Here is a 27,922-nt window from a genome sequence, read left to right as displayed (position 1 = left end):
GTGTTCCAAGGAGCATACTCGTCGTCAGGAGAGGAGATGCAGAGTACCGGTTGTCATCACAGAAGGGTGCCTGCAGAAGCAGGGAAGTGACTCCATCACTCCATGGGAGATTCCTTCAGTTACTCTGCTGCAGGGTGAAGACAGGCAGTCCTCAGAGCGTGCACACCTTGGAAACTATTTCAAATGCTGGCTGCAGGTGAAGTTGCAGGTCACAGGAGTCTTCCTGAATACTTTGTTGCAGTTACAGCGGTTCCTTGAGCAGTCTGCGGTTGATCCAACGGTCAGAAGTTGAAGCAGAGGATGCTGAGGGGTCCTGGAGAAATCTTGCAAACCGAATCTGAGGAAACACCCAGAGGAGAGACCCTAAATAGCCCTGAGAGGGGAATTGGCTACCTACCAAGGTATGCACCCATCAGGAGGGGTCTCTGACGTCAGCTGCTGGCAATGGCCACTCAGAGGCCTCCAGAGGGTCCACACACCTTGGAATCCAAGATGGCTAAAGCCAGGGACACTCTGGAGGAGCACTGGGCACCAACCCTGGGGTGGTGATGGACAGGGGAGAGGTCACTCCCCTTTCCTTTGTCGAGTTTTGCACCAGAGCAGGAGCTGGGGGTCCCTGAACCGGTGTGGACTGGATTATACAGGAAGGGCACAGTTTGTGCCCTTCAAAGCATTTTCAGAGGCTCTGGGAGGATACCCCTCCCATGCCTGTAACACATATTTCCAATGGGAATATTTAATTCTGAGCAGCTCATGTTTTTTTGTTTTTCACTATGGGGGTACTATGGTACATCTTGGAAACGGCTCACAAACCAAAATCCTCCCCGGCTATCAGGAGCGAAGGGGCTGAGCTGGTCCCTGGTTTCAATCACTTTCAGAAACACCTCCAAAGGGGAAAAGTGCTTGCCAAAAACAATTCCTATCTGTCCTTCCAGTGAAGTTTCCACTGCTTGCCTGCAGCCCGTAAATATCGCCTTTTGTGTGAGCTTGTTACATTAGTTGCTAGTTCTTAGCTGCCTAGTTCATGTTCCTCGCAGCAGGCACATTAGCCTTCTGCACTACCTTATTAGTCCAAGCTTCCACTAGAGAAAAGTACGTTCTTTCTCCAGAAATAACATTAATCTCCAGAGTGATTTCAACATTTTAAGATTAAATGCAGTCTGTGATCTGCCTACAACACGTTCTTTGCAGCAGCCACATTAACCCTCTCCACTGCCTTATAAGAATTCAAGCTTCCTCTCTTGCTTACAGCGCTGCATTTAGTATGGCCAAAAAATACACTTGGGAAAGTCATAAAACGAAAGTGGAATACAAACAACTGAAAACTTGCTTCTTTGCAATTTAAAATTAGCCTCCTTTAGTATTCAGTATTTGTAAAAGTATATGCAGCAGCTTTTTAGCGTGCAGTGTAATTTTAAAGCTGAACCTAGAAAAAACATACTTTTTGTGTATGCTAACAAGGCAAATGAGGGTCTCGTAAGCTAAAAACATAAAGCTTATAGCTTTGCTATCGAGGAAAAATAAATCCGCCTTCTGTGTAGAGTAACAGCTGAATCTAAAGAAGGCACACTTATTATGTTTGCAGTGCTTAATTTGAGCCGGTGTGTTACGATGCAGGGCACAAACAAGTTTTGTTAAGGGGCCATCAGATATTTTTCTGCCTCACTGATTTACTGTGGGCAAAATAAAGACTAATTTATTAGAAATGCAAACTCTAACATGTGAAAATGTACTTCCGAGCCAAACTATAAACAAGCTGCCAGGCTGAAAGTTTAAACAGCAAGATGTTATAATGTTGTAGAAAACATTTTTTAACACAAGGACATGAATCGCTCTTTACTCATAAACACTGTGAAATACAGCAAATTAACATAAAAAAGACTGCTGGGGAGACAAACAAAAACATAGAGCAGAAACATTAGGATGTGTTCGTGGAAGGGCAGCATCACCCAAATGAAAGAGTGTAAATGACTGACTGTCTGGCTTTCTCTGTAGACAGCAGCGATGTTATCAGATGCTATAAAACTTTGTGGAGTGGATCACACCCAAGCAGTGTAAGTTGCAGCCAAACACTGTTTGGGACACACCAGTAAAACAACACGTAAACATAAATATTAAAAGACACAATTTTATTAACCCCTTCGCTGCCAGGTCTTTTCCCCCTCCTGTGCCAGACCTTTTTTTGGCTATTTGGGGCAGTTAGCGCTTAGGCCCTCATAACTTTTTGTCCACATAAGCTAGCCAAGCCAAATTTGCGTCCTTTTTTTTCCAACATCCTACGGATTCTAGAGGTACCCAGACTTTGTGGGTTCCCCAGAAGGAGGCCAAGAAATTAGCCAAAATACAGTGAAAATCTAGTTTTTTTTTTTTTTTTTAAATGGGAAAAAATGGACTGCAGAAGAAGGCTTGTGGTTTTTCCCCTGAAAATGGCATCAACAAAGGGTTTGCGATGCTACAATCACCAGCTTTCAGGAACAGGCAGACTTGAATCAGAAAACCCAATTTTGCTACACAAATTTGGCATTTTACTGGGACATACTCAATTTTTTTTTTTTTTAATTGTGCTTTCAGCCTCCTTTCAGTCAGTGACAGAAATGGTTGTGAAACCAATGCTGGATCCCAGAAACCTAAACATTTCTGAAAGGTAGACAAAATTCTGAATTCAGCAAGGGGTGATTTGTGTAGATCCTACAAGGGTTTCCTACAGAAAATAACAACTGAAAAATATTGAAATTGAGGTGAAAAAAACAGCAATTTGTCTCTACATTTTACTCTGTAACTTTTTCCTGCAATGTCAGATTTTCGAAAGCAATATACTGTTACGTCTGCTGGACTCCTCTGGTTGCGGGGCTATATAGGGCTTGTAGGTTCATCAAGAACCCTAGGTACCCAGAGCCAATAAATGAGCTGTACTCTGCAGTGCGTTTTCATTCTATACCGGGTATACAGCAATTCATTTGCTGAAATATAAAGAGTGAAAAATAGCTATCACGAAAACCTTTGTATTTCCAAAATGGGCACAAGATAAGGTGTTGAGGAGCAGTGGTTATTTGCACATCTCTGAATTCCGGGGTGACCATACTAGCATGTGAATTACAGGGCATTTCTCAAATAGACGTCTTTTTTACACACTTTCTTATATTTGGAAGACAAGGGGCAAAAACACTTGTTTTGCTATTCTGTGTTCCCCCAAGTCTCCCGATAAAAATTATAGCTCATTTGTGTGGGTAGGCCTAGCGCCCGCGACAGGAAATGCCCAAAACACAACGTGGACACATCACATTTTTTTAAAGAAAACAGAGGTGTTTTTTGCAAAGTACCTACTTGTAGATTTTGGCCTCTAGCTCAGCTGGCACCTAGGGAAACCTACCAAACCTGTGCATTTTTTAAAACTAGAGACCTAGGGGAATCCAGTATGGGGTGACTTGTGGGGCTCTGACCAGGTTCTGTTACCCAGAATCCTTTGCAACCATCAAAATTTGGCCAAAAAAACACTTCTTCCTCTCATTTTGGTGACAGAAAGTTCTGGAATCTGAGAGGAGCCACAAATTTCCTTTTTCCCAGTGTTCCCCCAAGTCTCCCAATAAAAATGGTACCTCACTTGTGTGGGTAGGCCTAGTGCCCACAAAAGGAAATGGCCCAAAACACAACGTGGACACATCACATTTTTTCACAGAAAACAGAGGTGTTTTTTGCAAAGTGCCTACCTGTGGATTTTGGCCTCTAGCTCAGCCGTCCCCGGGGGAGCAGAAATAGCTTAAAATAAATTTGCCCCACCACCCCCCCAACCCCTCCACGGGAGCGACCCTTGCCTACGGGGTCGCACCCCTTGCGTGACATTGGTGCAAAAAAATTAATCCCCGGTGCCTAGTGGTTTCTGCCCCCTTGGGGGCAGATTGACCGAAAATCGGCCAATCTTCACCCAAGGAGGGCAGAAATGGTCTAAATAGAATTTGCCCCACAGGAGAGCGACCTTTGCCTAATGGCGCCAAAAACAAATCCCCGGTGCCTAGCGGTTTCTGCCCCCCTTGGGGGCAGATCGGCCTAATCAAAATAGGCTGATCTGCCAGGGGGGGCAGAAATGGGCTAAAATATCTCACTTGGCAAAAGTTGAGCGCTTTGCATAAGATCAACCCTGTTAGATAGTTAATTGCACTTTTGCCGGTTATGTAGATAATTGCACTTTTGCCAATAGGTTTCATTACGAGTGAACTATAGCAGCGCAATCGCGCAGTTTTTTTCTGTGAATGTGGAAAGAAAAATCTGGTTGGGAGTTTACAACTGCTAATAGCAGCTCAATCGCACTTTTTTTCTTTGAATGTAGAAAGAAAGATCAGGTTGGGAGTTTACAACTGCTAATAGCTGTAACTCGGAGAAATGCGAGACCCTAGTGCATTGCAAATGCTTGTTGTATAATACAACTAAAGGGAAGTGTAAGCACAGGAGAAGGAAGACTTACAATTAAAAGCACTCGTCTTGCGAGGTGTTTGCAGTGGTATGGGAAGGCCCTCCTTTGTACAGCTGCTCTTCAATTTTTTTTAGGGTCGAGCTTCCATCGTATGCGCTTGCGCATGCATATCGCTTGCGAGATGCTTTAGGAATTAGAAAAGGGCTCGTAGCCCCGTCCACGTCACGTCAGTGTCTTTCAGTGGTTCGTGGGCTGGCCTCTTAAAATCTGCTTGCTTTCATTAGTGGAAGGTACGCATACGTCATGCCTTTTTCAGTGGTTAGCCCTCCTCAAATGCAGCGACTAAGCATAGAAAACATGCGAGGCTCGATGTTTCCCATCAGGTTTGTGGACTACTTTTTCTCTATTTTCGCAGTGCGATCTCGCTTGGCAGAAGTCGAGCGCTTTGCATTACATCGACCCTGTTACATAGTCAATTGCACTTTTGCCGGTTACGTACATAATTGCACTTTTGCCGATAGGTTTCATTATGAATAAACTGTACCAGCACGATCGTGCTGTTTTTTTCTTTCAACATGGCAAGAAAAATCCGGTTGGGAGTTTTCAACTGGTAATAGCTGTAACTCGTTTTTATTGTGATCGTTCTGAAGGAATCTTTGCCACACAAAATGTACAGTGGCATCTTTGTGCTTCTTCAGAATTTGCATCAAACTGTGATCCTGTAGGAGGCTGGCCTGGCTTATAGTGGGTACCTTGTGGTACTTACACCCTGTGCCAGGTCCAGTTATCCCTTATTAGTAGAATAGAGGTGTTTCTAGCAGCTTAGGCTGATAGAAGGTATCTATGGCAAAGCTTAGGCTGAACTAGGAAACATGCAAAGCTCCTACTATACCACTTATAACATATAGCACAATATCATAAGAAAACACAATACTCAGAGTTACTAAAAATAAAGGTACTTTATTTTTATGACAATATGCCACAAGTATCTCAGTGAGTACCCTTAGTTAGACGGTAAGCAATATACACAAATTATATGTACACAAACCCAAAACAGGTAAGTAATAGTAAGAAAAGTAATGCAAACAATGTGTAGAATTACAATAGGATGCAATAGGTGAACATAGGTCTTGGGGCAACACAAACCATGTACTCCAAAAGTGGAATGCGAATCACAAATGGACCCCAGACCTATGGGAGCTTGTAGAGAGTCGCTGGGACTGTAAGAAAAAATTCAGGGTGTCCAAGATACCCCACCCCAAGACCCTGAAAAGTAGGAGTAAAGTACCCCTACTACCCCAATAGGACACAATAGTCGTGATAGGGGGATTCTGCAAGAACCACAAACACCAGCAAAGCACTGAAGACGGATTCCTGGACCTGAGGAACTGCAAGGCAAGGGGACCCAGTCCAAGAGTCGCGATAGTGTCCAGGGGGGAACAGGAGCCCAGGAAACCCCGGATGAAGGTGCAAGAAGGCTGCCTCTCGGTGGAACAAGCCAAGGATTCTGCAACAACGAAAAGGGCTAGGAACTTCTCCTTTGGATGGAAGATGTCCACGGCGTGCTGGATGTTGCAGAAATGTTTCCACGTAGAAATACAGCAAACAAGCCTTGCTAGCTGCAAGGGTTGCGGTAGAGGTTTTTGGGTGCTGCTGAGGACCAGGATGTCGTCCCTTGGAGGAGGAGACAGAGGGGGCACTCAGAGCCCCCACAGAAGTACCGGAACAGGCACTTAGAAGATTTGTGAACCGGAGTCAACTCAGAGTCACAAAGGAGGGTCCCACGACGTCAGAGTCCAACTCAGAGGGTCGAGCACTGCAGGACGGAGTGCTGGGGACCCAGGCTAGGCTGTGCACGAAGGAATCCTTGGAGAAGTGCACAGAAGCCGGAGCAGCTGCAAATCATGCAGTACACAGGTTTGCAGTTTGGCGTGGGGAGGCAAGAACTTACCTCCACCAAACTTGGACTGGCAGGATCACTGGACTGTGGGGGTCACTTGGATACAGCTCCTGTGTTCCAGGGACCACGCTCGTCGAGATGAGAGGGGACGCAGAGGACTGGTGATGCAGAAGTTTGGTGCCTGTGTTAGCAGGGGGAATACTCCGTCAACCCATGGGAGATTTCTTCGGGATTTCCAGTGCAGGGTGAAGGCAGACAGCCCTCAGAGCATGCACCACCAGGAAGCAGTCGAGAAAGCCGGCAGGATTAGGCGCTACAATGTTGCTGGTAGTCTTCTTGCTACTTTGTTGCGGTTATGCAGGTGTCCTGGAGCAGTCTGCGGTCGATCCTTGGCAGAAGTCGAAGAGGGAAGTGCAGAGGAACTCTGGTGCATTCGTTATCTGAAGAATACCCCAGAGGAGAGGCCCTAAATAGCCAGAAAAGGAGGTTTGGCTTCCACGAAAGGAGGATTGGCTACCAAGAGAGGTAAGTGCCTATCAGAGGGGGTCTCTGACGTCACCTGCTGGCACTGGCCACTCAGAGCAGTCCAGTGCGCCCCCAGCTCCTCTAAATCCAAGATGGCAGAGGTCTGGGACACACTGGAGGAGCTCTGGGCACCTCCCCTGGGAGGTGCAGGTCAGGGGAGTGGTCACTCCCCTTTTCTTTGTTCAGTTTCGCGCTAGTGCAAGGCCGAGGGATCCCTGAACCGGTGTAGACTGGCTTATGCAGAGATGGGCACCATCTGTGCCCATCAAAGCATTTCCAGAGGCTGGGGGAGGCTACTCCTCCCCAGCCCTTCACAACTATTTCCAAAGGGAGAGGGTGTAACACCCTCTGTCAGAGGAAATCCTTTGTTCTGCCTTCCTGGGCCAGGGCTGCCTGGACCGCAGGAGGGCAGAAACCTGTCTGAGGGGTTGGCTGCACTGGAGACCCCGGAAAGGCAGTTTGGCTGTACCCGGGTTCTGTGCTAGAGACCCGGGGGATCATGGAATTGTACCGCCAATACCTGAATGGTATTGGGGTGACAATTCCATGATCTTAGACAGGTTACATGACCATGTTCGGAGTTACCATTGTGACGCTATACATAGGTAGTGATCTATGTATAGTGCATGCGTGTAATGGTGTCCCCGCACTCTCAAAGTCCGGGGAATTTGCTCTGAACGATGTGGGGGCACCTTGGCTAGTGCCAGGGTGCCCACACACTAAGTAACTTTTCACCCAACCTTCACCAGGTGAAGGTTAGACATATAGGTGACTTATAAGTTACTTAAGTGCAGTGGTAAATGGCTGTGAAATAACGTGGACGTTATTTCACTCAGGCTGCAGTGGCAGGCCTGTGTAAGAATTGTCCGAGCTCCCTATGGGTGGCAAAAGAAATGCTGCAGCCCATAGGGATCTCCTGGAACCCCAATACCCTGGGTACCTTAGTACCATATAATAGGGAATTATATGGGTGTACCAGTATGCCAATGTGAATTGGTAAATGTAGTCACTAGCCTGTTAGTGACAAATTTGGAAAGCAGAGAGAGCATAACCACTGAGGTTCTGGTTAGCAGAGCCTCAGTGAGACAGTTAGGCATCACATACAGGGCACATACTTATGATCACTAGGGCCCTGCCTGGCAGGGTCCCAGTGACAAGTAGACTAAAACAGCATATATACAGTGAAATATGGGGGTAACATGCCAGGCAAGATGGTACTTTCCTACACATACATACAGTGAAATTGGAGGTAACATGCCAGACAAGATGGTATTTTCCTACAGATCCCAAGGCAGTCTCTCCCCCCCTCTGTAGAGCTGCTGTTTTACTCTTGCAACGGCACCAGGGGAACATATCTCACACTTAGCTGGCAACCTGATCGGTTTCCATTCACGTTCACAATCACTTCTGGTAATTCCTGCCAACAGTTAAGCAGCTTGTCGAAAGGGCACACGGAAAGCGGAATAACGAGGAAAAACTAAATAAAGTGGTGTGGGAATGACAATGGAGTTTTGTAGCTTTTTTTATTTGATGTGCAGCGACGGAAATTAATCATTTTATCTGACAGCATTACTCTTTGTCACTCAAAGAAAGCCTTCTCTGGACCTTTTTCAGTTTGAAAGAAACTGGTCAGAACTTTCATTTTTCTCCAGAAAGCACAGTCCCTAAGGCACCCTCCAGGGCATAACCGCACGACCCCCATAGATCTTGCAGCTGTTCTCTTCTGTCCCATAAATCTGATTGAATTATTTGGGAAAAGGGTACTGGGCCTCTGTGCATTTTCCCCATTAGGAGTCTCATGACAGACCAAGTGTATTCAGTTTTGTGAAGATAATGCCATTTACTCAGCAGTAACAGATGCAACTTTAGAGTGCGTAAAATAAAAGGATGCAAGTCTTATACATGTAAGAGGAGCACTATAAAATACATTAGCTTATGACAATAATTCAGTGTGATCACTTTTACTATCACTAATTACTGCTCACTCTGCACAAGTCATTGGTCTGGTTAGATTCGGAAACAATGGCCCAAATGTACTAAAATAAAGATTCAAACCGACACTAAGTTTGTTAGGATTTACTTTCCAGTGCAAAACCTGTTCTGAGCTGGAAAGTAACCCTAAAATAATGCAAAGTAGGACTACACACTACTTGGCGCTACTTGGTGTCATGGGTACATAGCATGGGTGAGGCATGCGTGCTCCTATGCAAATGCCCACCGTTCTATGGTTTTTGATGCAAATCCATCTCTACCAACATTGGTGGACGTGGATTAGTGTAAATAAATTACACCTCCTTGAGGCAGACGTGACATTGGAGGAAGTTTTTTTTTTTTTTTTTTCCTCCAAACCGTTCTACCTTTGCATGTGTGCTGTACTATAATAGTACAGCATACATGCAAAGGTGGAAAAGTCTATGCAATACACATAGAAATGTATAAAAGTATTAAACTATGCCTATTTAGTTATAAAAATGTTTACTGGAAGTGTACCGTTGTAGCACAGTCTTATCGAAGACATGTCATGCAAAGGTGTGTGCATGGCGCAAGAAAGCCAGAATTGCACCAGTAGAAGGGAAGAGAGAAACCGAGCCATACCTTAGTTGATATGACCATGATCATCAATGCACCAAAAGGCAAGGGGCAGGCAAAGTGACAAAACAGAGCATTTGACCTTTACATTCACCGTCACATGCTAGTTTAGGCATACACACACAATCGCACATACGCACGCACTCTCTCTCACATAAACACAGTCTCACCTGCACGCATGCACACAACATATATTTTAAATAATTTTTTACTTACTTCTTTTCCCAGGAAAGATTATATTACAGCTAACTGTACTCCATTCTTTTATTGCATTAATAGTAAATAATAATATTATTCAATATTAGTGTAATAAAAAAATGACAAAAAAACAAGATGATTGGAGCCCCAACTGCATTCCATAAGGATGAGCTGCCCCTGTGTTCCTGGCACTGATCTTGCTACCTCTGATGCAAAGGGTCACAAATGCAGTGCCAAAACTCTAAGGGACAAGCCAGGTGTCGCAGCTGCGACCCATTATTGACGTCTATGGCTCTTTTCTGCTTTCTTCCTCTGACACAATACATTGCAGCAACTTAGGGTGCTGCACTGCATTGCATCACCACTTTTAAGGGTCGAGCGCACAGGTGCTCCATCCCTGTTGTAATATCTCTTTGGGATTTAAAGCACGCTCATGTCACGTCTGTCACTTTCATTGGTTTGTGGGCTTGCCTTTTAGAATCCACTTGCTTTCATTAGTGAAAGGCTTGCATACGTCATGCCTTTTCCTGTGTTTAGCCCACCTACACAGTACCGGTAAACTACTGAAAACATACAAGGCTCCATGTTTTCAGCCTGGTTTCTGCACTATTTTATCTTTTTATTTTCCACGCAGCACGATCAATTTATGTGGAAAGAAAAGTCCGATTAGGAGTTTACAATGTTAATAGCTCTAACTCGAGAAAATGCGAGACCCGTTGCATTGCAAATGCTTGTTTCTTTTTAACTAACACGCAGAATAGTACTTGCACTTCCCTATATTTAGTTGTAGCCACTGTACTAGTTAACACTAAAAAATAAGTGTGCAAACATTGCAAATGTAAAGGCAGGGGGAGCTGCTGTGTGAATTCGGATTATTTCCATGCTACTAAAGACAGCGCTGGGGTGGGTGTTTTCTACTTAGTGTTCCTCGTCTGTGCTTATCTTTCAGCTGATAAGACATCCTGGCAATAACATCAACAATATAGTCTTTGTCTGAAAAGCGCGCATACCGACCTCAAAGGATTAGCAAATGTGATAAAATAGAACGCAAAGTGGAAAACAATATTTCATAATGTAGGAAGTAGTGGTGGGTAAAGCTAAATATTGTGCAGCGCTTTCACGTCTTCCTCGCCTGCTTATACCCGCTTTCACCTAAGGTTAAAAACAACTTGGCCACACAACATAGCCTCTGTTTGCAAGCACACACACTTATTCTGGTGACAAGAGCCAAAAGGATGTAGTTCCACATGGACTGAAGCGGGGAAAAAAACCTTCTGGCGGTGTTTTGGAAGTAGTCTGCTTTGACTGAGTGAGTTAAATTGGCGTATCTTAAAAAATACTCATCGCAGAAGCAAACTGCATTCGCATACCTTATCGACAGGGTGGTTTGCAGTTAATTGCTATAAATGCCAGGATGTTAAACCACTTACACAGACAGGACTCTGGCACCCAGGATTCAGTCATACCAGTAACTATTTCGCCACATCTGCTTTTTTCTTGTGTAGCCTTTAACTTTCAAAATAGAACTAACACGTTCTTTGCAACATAAAACAAAGGCGCAACTAAGGACCGGACATGTTTGTCCCCCTTGAAGTACTTTATGATGTAACCTTGTTCTGTGTCGGTAGAGACACTACGGGTTTCCGTGCTGAACTTTTGTTTGATATCTAAATACTTTCTGGGAACTCTAGTCTTTGGGTGCTTTAATTCAGCCACTTAGATGAACGCATTTTGGGGAAAAAGAATTTATTACAGAAAAGCTGAGGGCTAGAAGTTGTAGTGTTGTGTAGAAGTGCCCCGATTTAGCAACTCTGATATTTACATACCTGCCAAATGACCCAGGTCACGTTGGTCATTTCCTGCAAGTCCTGACCTATTAGCCAAACAGCACTTTGCAGTCTGCATTTTTAACACTATTTCCAGAAACTCAAAATCTCATAGTGCAATTTACCATTGGCTAAAAAAGAAAGAAATGGACGTAAGTGTCTCACAAGACATTAGGCTTTTGACAGCCATGTAGTTGGCTACATTCTATTCAGATTGTGTAAACTCAGCTGTTTATCCTTTCCTGGTCTATCAACTGATTACTCTTCAGTTGGATGGTAACATTCACTGCTGCTCTGCAACATAGCTTAATGACATTGGCAATGCCAATAGCTCTGGCTAACTACTTATAAACTCACAAAACCGAGTTCTTTTGGCTGTGCCAGTGCTTGTTACTTTTTCCCAAGGCTCGTGTTCGTGATATCCTGCTGATGTGTTAGGGGCCGCATATGATAGGCCCTTTGACGCTGCGGTGCTTTGGCCTGTGATTTATTTTTAGATGAAAAGACACGTTACAGGCGTGTGGTGCTAGGGCTAAAATACATTAATGTGGACCAAGCCAAAAGCTCTTGCTCCGTCTCCTCCTTGGTTCAGATGTGCCTGGCGCCTGCCAGGTGTCAACATTTCACTTTCCAGGCAGTAAAGAAGGGACCACTTTGTCCTCAACACAAACATTCCTGGGTGGTGGTGGTTATTGTAAGCCAACAGGCAAAAAACCTTACTCTTTAAACTGAAAAATGTTATAATAATGCATCAGGTGCTATGTTACAAACCATCTTTTTGGAGATGATTAAGAAGCACATTGTGCGCTTCAGTCAGTGCTGCCATCACAACTTCTCATTTCAGGGAGAATGTAATGTATTTGAAACCATAGGTATGCATTACTTGGGAAAGAAAAAACTCAAATTTGCCTCTCACTCACTTATGCACGCACTTAGTCTCTTGTTCACTCTTGCACTCACTCACGTATTCAAGCACTCTCCCGTTAAAGCACTTGTGTCCCTGACAGACTCCCTCACATATTAACCTCTTGCGTGCGGGCGTCGGCCACTGGCCAATGCCCACACTGCCTCCCTGGTGTGGGTCACGACCAGTGGCCGACACCAGGGAGGGGGTTAAAAGGATTTTTTTATTTTTATTTAATCCCACATCGGGAGACACAGAAGAGCTTCTGTGTCTCCCCCGCCCCTCCACCTGCCCCTTTGTGACGTCACAATCTGTTTTCCCACTATGGCCCCCAGGGAAACCATACAATTATAAAAAAAAAAAATATATATATATATGTATATAGATCTATATATAATGAGAGAGAGAGAGAGAGAGAGATCACTTTTGTCAATGCCTTTCCCTGGGGGGTATGGGGGGGCACCTCCCCCCCCCCCCCCCCCCCCCCCCCCACACACACACACACACACACTTTTGCTGGGTGGTAGTGAGGGACTGGGAGCACCAATAATGATTGTTGTACTGGGCGCCAGAGGCACTAAAGACTTTGACAATTGGTATGTGACAAGGTGAAGTAATAGTGCATCTTTTTAGTTTTTTTACAGTGTCTTTAGAAAAGGTGCTGATTGAAGGAAGAAGCAAAGGTAAGGTGACTGACTGTAGGAAGTTGGCTCTGTATATACTATTTCAAAGTAAGAAATAGTGTACACAGAGTCCAAGGGTTCCCCTTAGAGGTAAGATAGTGGCAAAAAGAGATACTTCTAATGCTCTATTTTGTGGTAGTGTGGTGGAGCAGTAGGCATATCAGAGGGTAGTGTTAAGCATTTGTTGTACACACACAGGCAATAAATGAGGAACACACACTCAAAGACTTACTCCAGGCCAATAGGTTTTTATATTGAAAAATATATTTTCTTAGTTTATTTAAAGAACCACAGGTTCAAGATTTACAAGTAATACTTCAAATGAAAGGTATTTCACTCAGGTATTCTAGGAACTTTGAATAATCACAATTGCGTGTACAGTTTTGACAAAAATGGCAATACGCTATTTTAAAAGTGGACACAGTGCAAAAATCAACAGTTCCTGGGGGAGGTAAGTATTTGTTAAGTTCACAGGTAAGTAAAACACTTACAGGGTTCAAAGTTGGGTCCAAGGTAGCCCACCGTTGGGGGTTCAAGGCAACCCCAAAAGTTACCACACCAGCAGCTCAGGGCCGGTCAGGTGCAGAGGTCAAAGAGGTGCCCAAAACACAGAGGCTTCAATAGAAACAGGGGTGCCCCGGTTCCAGTCTGCCAGCAGGCAAGTACCTGCGTCTTCGGAGGGCAGACCTGGTGGGTTTTGTAGGGCACTGGGGCGGACACAAGCAGGCACAGAAAGTACACCCTCAGCGGCACATGGGCGGCCGGGTGCAGAGTGCAAACAGGCTTCGGGTTTTGTGTAGAAAGCAATGGGGTGACCCGGGAGTCCCTTCAACGAGGCAGGCAGGCACAGGGGGGGGGCTCCTCGGGGTAGCCACCACCTTGGCTAGGCAGAGGGTCACCTGGGGGCCGCTCCTGCACTGGAGTTCGATTCCTTCAGGTCCTGGGGGCTGCGGGCGCAGTGCTGGTTCCAGGCGTTGGGTTCCTTGTTGCAGGCACTCGCGGTCAGGGTGAGCCTCTGGATTTCCTCTGCAGGCGTCTCTGTGGGGGCTCAGGGGTCAACTCTGGCTACTCACGGGCTCGCAGTCGCCGGGGAGTCCTCCCTGTAGTGTTAGTTTTCCGCAGGTCGAGCCGGGGGTGTCGGGTGCAGAGTGGAAAGTCTCACGCTTCTGGCGGGAAACGTGGGGTTTTTAAAGTTGCTTCTTTGTTGCAGAAAGTTGGAGTTTGTTGAGCAGGGCGGCTGTTCTCTGGAGCTTCTTGGTCCTTTAGATGCAGGGCAGTCCTCTGAGCCTTCAGAGGTCGCAGGTCCCTGTTGGATGCGTCGCTGTTGCAGTTTTCGTCGAAGTAAGGAGACAGGCCAGTGGGGCTGGGGCCAAATCAGTTGTCGTCTCCGTCTTCACTGCAGGGCTTCAGGTCAGCAGTCCTTCTTCTTCATTAGGTTGCAGGAATCTCCTTTCCAAGGTTCTGGGGTGCTCCTAAATACTGAATTTAGGGGTGTGTTTAGGTCTGGGAGGGCAGTTGCCAATGGCTACTGTCCTTGAGAGTGGCTACACCCTCTTAGTGCCTCCTCCCTGAGGGGAGGGGGGCACATCCCTATCTCTATTGGGGGAATCCTCCAAAACCAAGATGGAGGATTTCTAAAGGCAGGGGTCACCTCAGCTCAGGACAGCTTAGGGGCTGTCCTGACTGGTGGGTGACTCCTCCTTGTTTTTCTCATTATCTCCACTGGACTTGCCACCAAAAGTGGGGACTGTGTCCAGGGGGCGGGCATCTCCACTAGCTGGAGTGCCCTGGGGCATTGTAACATGGAGCCTGAGCCTTTGAGGCTCACTGCTAGGTGTTACAGTTCCTGCAGGGGGAGGTGTGAAACACCTCCACCCAGAGCAGGCTTTGTTTCTCGCCTCAGAGGGCACAAAGACCCTCTCCACATGGGGTCAGAAAGTCATCTCTCAGCAGCAGGCTGGCACAGACCAGTCAGTCCTGCACTGAACAATTGGGTAAAATACAGGGGGCATCTCTAAGATGCCCTCTGTGTGCATTTTTTAATAAATCCAACTCTGGCATCAGTGTGGGTTTATTATTCTGAGATGTTTGATACCAAACTTCCCAGTATTCAGTGTAGCCATTATGGAGCTGTGGAGTTCGCTTTTGACAAACTCCCAGACCATATACTTAATATGGCCACACTGTACTTACAATGTCTAAGAATAGACTTAGACACTGTAGGGGGCATATTGCTCATGCAGCTATGCCCTCACCTGTGGTATAGTGCACCCTGCCTTAGGGCTGTAAGGCCTGCTAGAGGGTTGACTTACCTATGCCACAGTCAGTATTTTGTGGGCATGGCATCCTGAGGGGGATGCCATGTCGACTTTGCCTTTTTCTCCCCACCAACACACACAATCTACAATGGCAGTGTGCATGAGTTAGGTGAGGGGTCCCTTAGGGTGGCGCAACAAATGCTGCAGCCCTTAGGGAGCTTCCCTGGTCACAGGGCCCTTGGTACCACTGGTACCTTTTACAAGGGACTTATCTGTGTGCCAGTAGTGTGCCAATTGTGGAAACAATGGTGCATTTTAGGTGAAAAAACACTGGTGCTGGGGCCTGGTTAGCATGGTCACAGCACACTTCTCAGTCAAGTCAGCATCAGTATCAGGCAAAAAGTGGGGGGGTAACTGCAACAGGGAGCCATTTCCTTACACTGACCTTTACTGTTTCACGCATCACACACACACCCACCAGCAATTTTGTGACTGTCCATGTAGGCTAGTGTTTTAGAGCGAGAGGTTAGCCAGTAGCAGAGATGGCGTCTCGTTGGATGACTGCTGCTCAAGGTCCAACTCTGGTTATAGAGGACAGCTCTGACGTAGGAACAGAGACTGAGACAGCAGATACCGAGACAGCATTTGAGGAATAGGACAATGGCCCAGACTCTGGGAATGATTTTTCCGACAACTCCTCTTCCAGTGATTCTGAGGGAGGTGATGAGGACAGTCCTGCTGTCCCTTCGCAAGCACAGTCTGTGCAGTGTGACAGTAGCGGTTTAGCCCAACCCAGAGAACAGGTGTATGTGGCGGCAAGCACAGAGAAAGTGCTCTCTTGGGAGCTCCCCAATTTAGTTCAGCCCCACATTCCACTTCTCAAATCGTGTTGTGGAGACCTCAAAATTACCTATCACAAAACAACCTGGTTTTGTAAGGGAAGCACCTGCGTTTTTGGTCCTGGGCTTGGCGGCCATATAGTAAAACCTACCAAACTCAGATATTTCTGGAACATAGACACCCGGGGAGTCCATTGAGGTGTGACTTGTGTGGGTTCCCCAAAGTTTTCTTACCCAGAATACCCTGTAAATGTGAAATGTTGAATAAAAACTCAATTTTTTCTTGCATTTCTGTCACACAAACTACAGAAATATGCTGAGAACCACAAAATTCCTACCACCCAATGTTACCCCACCTGTCCTGATGAAAACGCTACCCCACTTGAGTGCCTGTACCTAGTGCCTGCATCAGGAATGGATCACCTCAGGGTCAAAAGTACAGTCAATCAGGGAATTTGTAAAGCGCACTACTCACCTGTGAGGGTCTCAGGTCGCTGGGAGGGGGTGGCTGCTTCTGCTCGATCAGCCATGTCTTGAGATGTCTCCTGAAGGTCTCCTTGGTCTGACACAAGTGGGTGGGATGAGTGTTTCACATCTTGGAGGTGAGGTGCAAGAACGATCTGCTGCTGGTTGTTGTTCTGCAGAAGCGTGGGACGGTGGCGAGGGCAAGGTTGGCGGAGCGAAGCTGTTGGGTCGGGGTGTAGAAGGAGAGCCGTCTGTTAAGGTATTCTGGTCCGCTGTTGTGCTGTGCCTTGTGGGCGAGGAGTTTGAAGGTGATTCTCTTGTTGATGGGGAGCCAATGTAGGTCTCTCAGGTGGGCTGTGATGTGGCAGAGGTGGAGGATGTCCAGGATGAGACGTGCAGAGGTGTTCTGGATGCGTTGCAGTCTTTTCTGGATTTTGGCTGTGGTTCCTGTGTAGAGGGCATTGCCGTAGTCCAGTTTGCTGCTTATGGGTGCTTGGGTGACTGTTCTTTTGGTTTCTGTTGGGATCCATTTGTAGATCTTTGGAAGCATGCGAAGGGTGTTGAAGCAGGAGGAGGAGATGGTGTTGGGGTATAGAGAGTGAAGAGTCCAGGATGAATCTCAGGTTGCTTGTGTGGCTGGTAGGTGCCGGTGCGGTTCCTAGTGTGACAGGCCACCAGGAGTCATCCCATGCGGAAGGGGTGGAGCCGAAGATGAGGACCTCAGTCTTGTCAGAATTCAGTTTCAGGCAGCTGTTCTTCATCCATTCGGTGATGGCCTTCATTCCTTTGTGGAGGTTGGTCTTGGCAGTGTCCTTGGTGAGGGAGAAGATCAGCTGGGTGTCATCGGCGTATGAGATAATGTTGAGGTTGTGAGATCGGGCGATTTTAGCGAGCGATGCCATGTAGACATTGATGAGGGTCAGGCTAAGGGGATGAACCTTGGGGTATGCCGCAGATGAATTTGGTGGCTTCAGAGTGGGACGGAGGGAGAAGGACTCTGAGTTCTGCCGGTGAGAAAGGAGGTGATCCAGTCCAGGGCTCTGATGCGGATTCATGCGTCGCTGAGGCGTGTGCGTAGGGTGTGGTGGCAGACGGTGTTGAACGCGACTGAGAGGTCCAGGAGGATGAGGGCCGCGGCTTCGCCGTTGTCCAGTATGGTTCTGTCGTCGTCTGTGGTGGCGATTAGGGCAGTTTTAGTGCTGTGGTTCCTGCAGAATCCGGATTGGCATGTGTCCAGAGTGTTGTTCTCCTCGAGGAAATGGGTGTGTTTGTTGACAATTTTCTCTGACTTTTGCCGGGAAGGGGAGGAGGCAGATGGGCCGCAGGTTCTTGAGGTCCTTTGGGGTCCGCCTTGGGTTTCTTGAGGAGGGCATTGATCTCAGCGTGTTCCCAGCTCTCCGGGAAGGTGGCAGACTCGAAGGAACTGTTGATGATCTTCCGGAGTTGGGGTGCGATGACGGAGCTTGCTTTGTTGAAGATGATGCCAGTGTGCACTTTATTGTAAAATACACCCAGAGGGCATCTTAGGGATGCCCCCTGAAAACATACCCGACTTCCAGTGTGGGCTGACTAGTTTTTGCCAGCCTGCCACACACCAGACATGTTGCTGGCCACATGGGGAGAGTGCCTTTGTCACTCTGTGGCCAGGAACAAAGCCTGTACTGGGTGGAGGTGCTTCTCACCTCCCCCTGCAGGAACTGTAACACCTGGCGGTGAGCCTCAAAGGCTCACCCCTTTGTTACAGCGCCACAGGGCATCCCAGCTAGTGGAGATGCCCGCCCCTCCGGCCACTGCCCCCACTTTTGGCGGCAAGGCTGGGGGAGCTAATGAGGAAAACAAGGAGTCACCACCCCCCAGTCAAGAGAGCCCCTAAGGTGTCCTGAGCTGAGGTGACTCTTACTTTTAGAAATCGTCCATCTTGTAGAAGGAGGATTCCCCCAATAGGATTAAGGATGTGCCCCCCTCCCCACAGGGAGGAGGCACAAAGAGGGTGTAGCCACCCTCAAGGACAGTAGCCATTGGCTACTGCCGTCCCAGACCTAAACACACCCCTAAATCCAGTATTTAGGGGCTCCCAGAACCGAGGAAGATAGATTCCTGCAACCTAAAGAAGAAGAAGGACTGCTGACCTAAAGCCTTGCAGTGAAGACGGAGACAACTGATTTGGCCCCAGCCCCCACCTGCCTGTGACCCTACTTTGACGAAAACTGCACCAGCGACGCATCCAGCAGGGACCAGCGACCTCTGAAGCCTCAGAGGACTGCCTTGCATCTAAAGAACCAAGAAGCTCCCGAAAACAGCGGTCCTGTTCAACAAACTGCAACTTTTTGCAACAAAGAAGCAACTTTAAAGACCCCACGTTTCCCGCCGAAAGCGTGAGATTTTCCACTCTGCACCCGATGCCCCCAGCTCGACCTGCGGAAAACTAACACTACAGGGAGGACTCCCCGGCGTCTGCGAGCCCGTGAGTAGCCAGAGTTGACCCCCCCTGAGCCCCAACAGTGACGCCTGCAGAGGAAATCCAGAGGCTTCCCCTGACCGCGACTGCCTGTAACAAGGAACCCGACACCTGGAACCAGCACTGCACCCGCAGCCCCCAGGACCTGAAGGAACCGAACTCCAGTGCAGGAGCGACCCTCTGCCTAGACCAGGTGGTGGCTGCCCGAGGAGCCCCCTCTGTGCCTGCCTGCATCGTTGAAGAGACCCCCGGTTCTCCCCATTGATTCCTATCTGAAACCCGATGCCTGTTTGCACACTGCATCCGGCCGGCCCTGTGCCGCTGAGGGTGTACTTTCTGTGCCTGCTTGTGTCCCCCCCGGTGCCCTACAAAACCTCCCTGCTCGGCCCTCTGAGGACGCGGGTACTTACCTGCTGGCAGACTGGAACCGGGGCACCCCTGTTGCCATTGAAGCCTCAGTGTTTTGGGCACCACTTTGACCTCTGCACCTGACCGGCTCTGAGCTGCTGGTGTGGTAACTTTGGGGTTGCCTTGAACCCCCAACGGTGGGCTACCTTGGACCCAACTTTGAACCCTGTAAGTGTTTTACTTCCCTGTGAACCTAACATTTACTTACCTGTACCAGGAACTGTTGATTTTTGCAGTGTCCACTTTTAAAATAGCTTATTGCTATTTTTGTCAAAACTGTACATGCTATTGTGATTATTCAATGTTCCTAGAATACATGAGTGAAATACCTTTCATTTGAAGTATTACTTGTAAATCTTGAACCTGTGGTTCTTAAAATAAACTAAGAAAATATATTTTTAGATTAAAAAACCTATTGGCCTGGAGTAAGTCTTTGAGTGTGTGTTCCTCATTTATTGCCTGTGTGTACAACAAATGCTTAACACTACCCTCTGATAAGCCTACTGCTCGACCACACTACCACAAAATAGAGTATTAGAATTATCTTTTTTGCCACTATCTTACCTCTAAGGGGGCCCCTTGGACTCTGTGCACACTATTTCTTACTTTGAAATAGTATATACAGAGCCAACTTCCTACAAGGCTGAAAGCACAAAAAATAGTAAAAATGGGGTATGTCCCAGTAAAATTCTGCTGAAAAATTTGGTTTTCTGATTCAAGTCTGCCTGTTCCTGAAAGCTGGGAAGATGTTGATTTTAGCACCGCAAACCCTTTGTTGATGCCATTTCCAGGGAAAAAACAGCAAGCCTTCTTCTGCAGCCCTTTTTCCCATTTTTCTGAAAAAAAAAAAATGTTGACTGTATTTTGTCTAATTTCTTGGTCTCCTCTAGGGGAACCCACAAACACTGGGTACCTTTAGAATCCCTAGGATGTTGGAAAAAAAATAATGCAAATTTGGCCTGGATTGCTTATGTGGACAAAATGTTATGAAGGCCTAAGCGTAAACTACCCCAAATAGCCAAAAAAGGGCTCATCATCGGAGGAGGGTTTGGGGTGGGGGGGGAAGGGGTGTCAGCAGCTAAGGGGTTAACTCACAGATACTCGCTTCCACATACTCTCACTCATGAAATAACTAGCATACCTCACATTCTTGCCTTCACATGCTCACTCAATCATACAATCACTGACCCACACTCATACAAATACTTCCTTCCGTATTTTCTTGATTTCAGTTTCCCTACATCTATCATTTTTTTCCTGTTGCACCCCAGTGAGATTCCTCTTTCAACATTATAGACTTCTTTTTAAGAGCTAAATGTTCAAAGTTGTGGATAAAGACATTGCACAAAACCTCCTAAACCCATCATATATGAATACAAAACGCTTATCAGTAGAACACTTTGTGGAATAGCTCTCCTAACTTTCTCTCTTTTCCCCTGTTTGTTTTCTTATTCTCTCATTAGCTGTATATAATCAATATTAACACACGAGAAACAGTTGACTAATACACAACACATTCATACACCGCTGTTTTATTCGGATACAAAGCTTTGACCTACATTAGGTTTTCTGCCAGAAGTGCCTTTACCACTTGAGCCGTTTTGCAAAACAAAGTTGGTCAGCACGCCTGCCTGATTATTAGTTTAGTTTGTATCACACTTCACTTGCAGGGTCACCTGGGAAAAGGTTTTAGTAAAGACGAACCGAACCTTTTTTTTGTTGTTTTTTTTACAAAAAATAAAGGCATCCAAATGCATGCATGGGGCGCAGTGTTGGAATATGTTTTCTTATACTTTTACAAAGAACCATTCAAAGAAAACAAAACATTGACAAAGTACAATACCCCTGCAGCCAATGCCAGACCTATTGGCATTGCCAGTGCTTGTTCAAAATTTGTTTGTGGATTTCTGTTTTACTGCCTGGTGATTTGTGTACGTACTCTCCATTACACACAACAAATCCACTGTCGAGTAGTTTTATTTGTGCAATAAAAGCGTTACAAAAAATAAAAAGAATTGATTCAACATTTAAATTAGGACTATTTGCATGCATATTTCTCCAAATAGCCAAATAATCCACTGCTACAAACATTTCCAGCTGAAACATCATCTGGAGTCTTAGTGCCTCACTGATGTTTTATCAAAACTTCATGGGTGATACCTGCCTGAAGTCAATTAATGAAGGAAGTATAGATCCTGCATATGTGCAGAAATAGATGACTTCTGTGTGTTTTCCTACCTAGTACAGGCTCCAGATCTGTTTGAGGTCATGAATAACCTGGCAACTTAAACTGTACTTCAGATGTGTTCTTTTCTTTTTGATTGATCGAAACTCTAATTCTGACCCTGCGAATTCTCCCCATCAGCTTCCTCCTATGTTGTGCTGCCAGTACACTCATTCCACTTGGCATGGCATAACGTGGTGCAGTTTCTTTAAGGCCAGATTTCCTTTCTAACCCATCTTTTATAGTTTGTACCCGAGTACCACCTGCTTCCACATAATGCTAATTTGTGAGTCAAACGTCCTTTTTGTGAATATTTGCATATTGTGAATGCACTATAGATCCCGCTTGTACATTGCAGTTAGGTTATCACTGTTTGGTAATTGCTTTTTTTGTCACATTTCTATAATTCGTTATTACATTCATCTGAAAATTATTTTGTTGGTTGACTGGGGTGTGAACCGTGGTCATGCAGCAACCACAATCCTTATCAGGGTGAGGCAAAATCCAACCCTAAATTAACCTTTGCTCAACCCTCTGGTAGCTTGGCACAGAGCAGTCAGGCTTAACTTAGAGGCAGTGTGTAAAGTATTTATGCATCACTTCAAACAGTTATAAAGTGCAAAACACCACACAAAAAGAATCCCACACCAAGTTAGAAAAATTGTTATTTTCAATAAATAAAATAAAGCCAAAACAGCAAAAAGCAATCAGAAACAGAAATATGAAGTTTTAAAGAATTTAAGGAAAGTAGTACCAAAAAGCACCAAGTGCCAATGTGAATATATGGTCGCGCTGGGACAAAATAAGGAGTTCAAGCTGACAGCGATGAGGCAGGGACCAGCTACAGAGACCCAGTTAGGCCCACTGAACATAGTACCTTAAGTCCTGTTTGCGCAGCGTTGTGAGGATCTATGTCAAAAATGCATTGCGCTCGAAGTGTTGCATCAGTTCTGAGGTGCAGCGAGACTGTGATGTGAGGACCTGCGTCAACATCAAGGATCCTGTCAAGGGCTTGCAATGTGAATTCTGGTGTCTAGGATGTGTTGTACAGTCAGGGCACTGCTTTGGTTCTGAGGGACTGAGATGCAGAGTCTGTTGTTGAGGCTGCTATCGAGAGGTAAATCTCATTTCTGCTGTTCCGAAGAGGTAATGAGGGTCTTTGCGACGAGTCCAATCCACACAGCAGTAGCGATATGTCGGTTGTGCTTGGGGTTGCACTACGCAGCATAGGACATGTGTTGGTTCCCCTGTATCCACATAGGATGGCAGAGCACCTTAGGCCCACTTTCAAGGGTCCAGGACTGGGGTGGCACCACTTGGAAGGGTAGACTCACAGATGGCAGAGCCCAAGTGCTTGGATTGAGGTTGTTAGAGCCTTCTGTCCCTGAAGCTCAGTCAGGAGGCGAGCCAGCTAGCCCTACGAGGCACTTTAGGGACCTGGGTTCAACAGATGCAGGCCTCATCCTTCTCACGCAAGCAAGAGTTGAGCAGGTCAGCACAGCAGGACAGCAGCACTTCAGATCTGTAGGCAAGCAGAGTGGCAGTCTTTTCAGTAGCACACCAGTCCTTCTTACAGGCAGAGTATCCACAGGCTAGGAGGTGTACTGAAGAGATGATGTCTGAGGTCCAATATTCATACCCAGTTGTGCCTTCAAAATGGGGAGAAGCTTCCAGAGGCATGCCTTTGAAGTGCACAGGTGCCCTGCCTTCCTGGCTCTTTCTCCGAACTACCTACAGTAGGTATGCAGCCCTTTGTGTGGAGGCAGGTCCACAGCCTATTCAGGTGTGAGTAGGGATGGGCCTAGCACCTCCCTCCCAGCCTGCCAGTAATGGCCACTCTAGCCACACCTAAGCTCTCTGTTGTGTGTGGCTGGCCAGTAGGAATACACAAAGGTCAAGTGTCAACTACACCCAGTCTCATGACCCAGAGACAGGCTGCAGGTGTCTTCCATAATGGGAATAACTGGTCTACGTCTGAACTTCTTCTCATACCTCCTGTCATCAGGGTCACATCATCCAGATAACCTTCTCTGCCACGTAAGTTCCTCAAGGCTCAATCCTGCTTCCCTAGCTGTACATAGAACTACCAGTCCAGATGCTCCCGAAAAAGGAAATCAATGTCCATCAAAATGCTTATGATATATAATTGTAGCCATGAGTCATACATCCCTTCCGACAATCATAAAATTCTGCTAGGAAATCGAACGAGGACTTCCTCCATTAAGCTGAATCTATTGGCTTCTCTGTGTACAAAATGGCTCAAACAGCATTCCTCTCCTGGCAGATTCCCCACATAGGTCCAGACCGCAAAATTACTAGGCTTCATTGTCAACCAAAAAATAACCAGTTTACTTCACATACTCATATAGCTATAAGAGCAACCTTCCAATTCTCCCTACTCTGGAACCTCACATCCTCTGTTGCGCCATATGATTTCAGAGTAGCTGAAAGATGCTGTGTTTTGCACACATATTGACAGGAATAAAGTGCTAATGGCTGGCTGCCCCAAATCCCTTTAGCATGGCTTATGGCCATTGTCTAAGAGATGCAAGTCTCCTTAAAAGTACCAGGAAACCAGGCCATATCACCTGCATTTTAAGATACATTACACTAGAATAAACTTCAAAATGGCATACAGCATGCATAAGGCTTATAGTTACTTAACAAAAGCTGCAGTAGGAGAAAGACACACCAGGGCTAGAAAGATGGATTACTGAGCACATGGGACAACCTTACGAGCCCCCCAAACGGCCACTTGTTGAACACAAAGTACAGGAGAAAGTATGGAGGCCACAGTCTTGCAAGTGTTGTATAATAGTTTGGATGACTAAGTATGCTGAGAGTTGTCTTGGTTAAAATCTTTCTCAATAGGTGGGCTCCATGGAAGGGTCTTGCAACTGTCCAACACGTGCCACTGTGCATTCACGCCTCTCCAATCTGTATGTTCGCTGGCTAAATGCTGTTTTTCTGTTGTAGAAGTTTTGTCAAAACTCCTCATCCTATCAAGGTTTTCGAATCTGGAACTTCATACCTGAAGAATTCATGTTCAAGCCTAAGCTTATATCCTCCCTTAAGGACTGAAAATTCACTGCCCATCTCTGATTTCTCTTATGGTTTAAGCCGTTAGATCCATTTTGATTTGGAGACAGCTCACTGGAGGTCGGCCAGAGGGAACCGGTTCTACCTGTTATATACCCAACACTTTAACCACTTATTAGCCTGTTTCTCCTAATTTTCCCACCCTACCCAATTGAGAGCTTCTTGTCTTGTCCTCTTTATCTAGTGGAGAAACGCATTACTTTCTTTTCCTTCTCTTTAAAGATGTTAATACGTATGTTAGATCTCCGGCCTTGGGACGTCTGAATCACTGTGAGCTGACCTTAAGTGTGATTCCTCAGTTTTTTAATATTTTAGTTTTTATTTTTAGGTCTTTTTATTTGCTGCTATAGTGATAAGGTTGATTTTTGGGTTTTAAAAATGTGATGGTTTATTTTTACATACATGTATATATGTGCGTAATATGTTAAACAGAAAAATTGCGTTACCAGTTTATATTTGTATTCTTGGGTCTGTGCTCCTCGGTTCAATTGCATATTTTATTGTTTGTAATGATTCTAAGTAATTATACAATAAAGATGATTCGATCAATGATACTTCAGTTTCAGCACTTTCTGTACGTTGTATTCCTTCATAAGAGTGGACAAACCAATGGAGAATTAAGATATAACAAAGGACCTAAAATCCACATTTTCAAATGACACCCACAGACCAAATAAAGTAAAGTCCTGTCTTATTCCAGTTCGGCTCTATACTGTTATTCGAGATGCATTCTACATTCTTGTAAACGGTAAAGCACTAATTTGCTGGTCCATGCAGTATAAAATTATTTAATAAATTAAGCAGAATTATGATTTTGAATATTACCCAAAACACATCGGACACCATACAAAAAAAGTATTTTACAATGTTGCCCCTTCTATTGACACTAACAGGTGAAATGTGGTTATTTCGAATTTAAATGCATGCACTATTTTTATGATCAAGTCTGGTTCCAAATATTAACTTTGAATGTGCCAATAAGACTGGCCTACGTACCCGATGAGTCTGGGCCTGCATTTTTCACACAGGTGACTGCAGATGTAGAAATCAATAAGCTTGTAAGTAGCAATAGTCCAGTCAGGGGATAGCTTGTATCACTTTCCAACATGTGCTACCACTGAAGGCCATAGATTCATACATCGTCAACCACTCTTCTCTGCTGCATACTCTGTTGTCTTATATAAACCGTCCTTTGGTCCACTGTCTAATCTTTACTCATTAATGTAGGCAATAGCTCCTCTAATAAAATTTACAAGATTGTGACTATGTACGAGCTGACCTTCAGCATAACTCATTAACCGATGAAACAAACATCTTTTCTCAAATAGTATACTCCTCACCACTTGTGATTTGTGCATAGATAGTTCTGTTTACTTAAAGTCATGTGTCTCAGTTATGTGACGCTGGACTTAGCATAAAAACGACTTCTATTAAGCTTCTATGTACATATACGCTTTAATATCATATTATCTAGTTAAGCTGTTTCTAAAAGTGATGGTAAGTCTAGATTGTAATTATGCGGATGGATGACTTTTTGTGTTACTTTCCTTCTTATTTTTATCCACGGACCTAAATAAGATTTGTGAATTATCTCATCAATTATATTTCCATGATGCTTTATTAATTGTTTTTTTTTCTTTTTTCTAAAGGGATTTTCACAAAATCAACTAGTCCCAACAAAGAGCAATCTTGTTATTTGCCAATCGCATTTGTTAACAGCACTTGGAAACACAAGACCATCAATTAGTCAAGACGATTGGACTAATTTTGTAGAACTGTAAGTAAAATGTTACTGTATATAGTGTTTTAAACTTTGCCATGTGCTGTGTTGGCCACTTCAGAGTAAGCGTATATTAATAAATGTTATTAGCATTGATTAGTCATAAGCATTCGAAACTTGACCATCCACACCCTTTTTTTTATATACCATTTTTCTTCCTTTTTGTTTTTTAAAACAAGTAGGAAACCAATACAGTCAGTCTTCTGCGTTACAATCACAATTCCACAACTTATCTCACTCGACCTCCCGGCAACTCCAAATCAAGTGGAAATATTTTGACCATAATATTCCCACCATTTCTCCCATAGTTTATTTTTACGTAAGCATCTTCTGGCAATATAAATCTGCTTTTTCTAGTTTTACCAGCCACACTACTTTTAACCATAGAAGATTCGCACAATACTCTGCCTATGAACATTGAGAAATCCCTCAAAGGTCCCTTTTGGAAGATCATTCTACTACTGACTTATTTTATGCCTTACCAATCCTATTGTTTGGCAGACTACGTCTGTGTGCTTCCCTGGCTAACCCCTTTGATAAAAATCGCTACGTAGTTGTATCACCACTAAACACTATTTTACTTCTACAGATTGAAATACTTTTCACTTGCAGCGTCCCGTTCTCACCTTACGTTTGAGTCATTACTGACCTAAAATAGTTCTCAAACACTCTCTCCTTGAATTCAAAGTTCTTTCAACTTCACAGTGCTCCACTGTGAGCATTTCTTGCATAGGGTGTACATTATGAAAATACCCTACCTTCTAATGCACAATATCTGATAGAGAGTTTTAGGTGCACATTCCTTACCTTAGAATTCCCCTCAGGCATCAGTCTGGATTCAGAGAATTTTCTGCTGGCAGTTGTAGGAGGCTGGCCTGGTTTGTAGTGGGTACCTTGGGTACTTACACCTCACACCAGGCCCAGTTATCCCTTCTTAGTGAATTGTAGTAGTGTTCTAGCAGCTTAGGCTGATAGAGATAGCTATAGCAGAGCAGCTTAAGCTGAACTAGGAGACATGTAAAGCTCCTGCAATACCACTTATAGGTTCACAGTACTTAAAACACAAGTAAAGACAATACTTAGTGTTACCAAAAATAAAGGTAGTTTATTTGGGTGACACAAGGCCAAAAATATCTTGGGGGCAATACTCCTTCTGGGAGTAAGTATTATACACAATATATTCACTAGACACCAAAATAAGGTAAGTAATTAGACATAGGATAGTGCAAACAATAGGAAATGCTATAGAATGCAATGGGAGAAAATAGGTCCAAGGGCAACACAAACCATATACTAAGAAAGTGGAATGCGAATCACAAATTCCCCCCTAGACAAGTGTAGTGTGTAGAGAATCGCTG

At 45.2% G+C, this 27,922-nt stretch overlaps 1 protein-coding gene across 2 annotated transcripts in view; it reads left to right on the top strand.

Moving 5' to 3' along the window:
* The window catches only part of PEX1 (peroxisomal biogenesis factor 1), a 729,162-nt gene that overhangs the window by 625,042 nt on the left and 76,198 nt on the right, over positions 1–27,922 (top strand). For both annotated transcript variants that reach the window (XM_069211642.1, XM_069211643.1), the window contains exon 23: positions 26,434–26,561. In XM_069211642.1, the coding sequence (XP_069067743.1) occupies positions 26,434–26,561 (128 nt within the window). The remainder of the gene's footprint in view (positions 1–26,433; positions 26,562–27,922) is intronic.

The sequence above is a fragment of the Pleurodeles waltl genome, chromosome 10 (assembly GCF_031143425.1).
Source record: "Pleurodeles waltl isolate 20211129_DDA chromosome 10, aPleWal1.hap1.20221129, whole genome shotgun sequence".
Taxonomy (NCBI): Eukaryota; Metazoa; Chordata; class Amphibia; order Caudata; family Salamandridae; genus Pleurodeles; species Pleurodeles waltl.
This window is presented reverse-complemented; position numbering and strand designations above follow the sequence as displayed.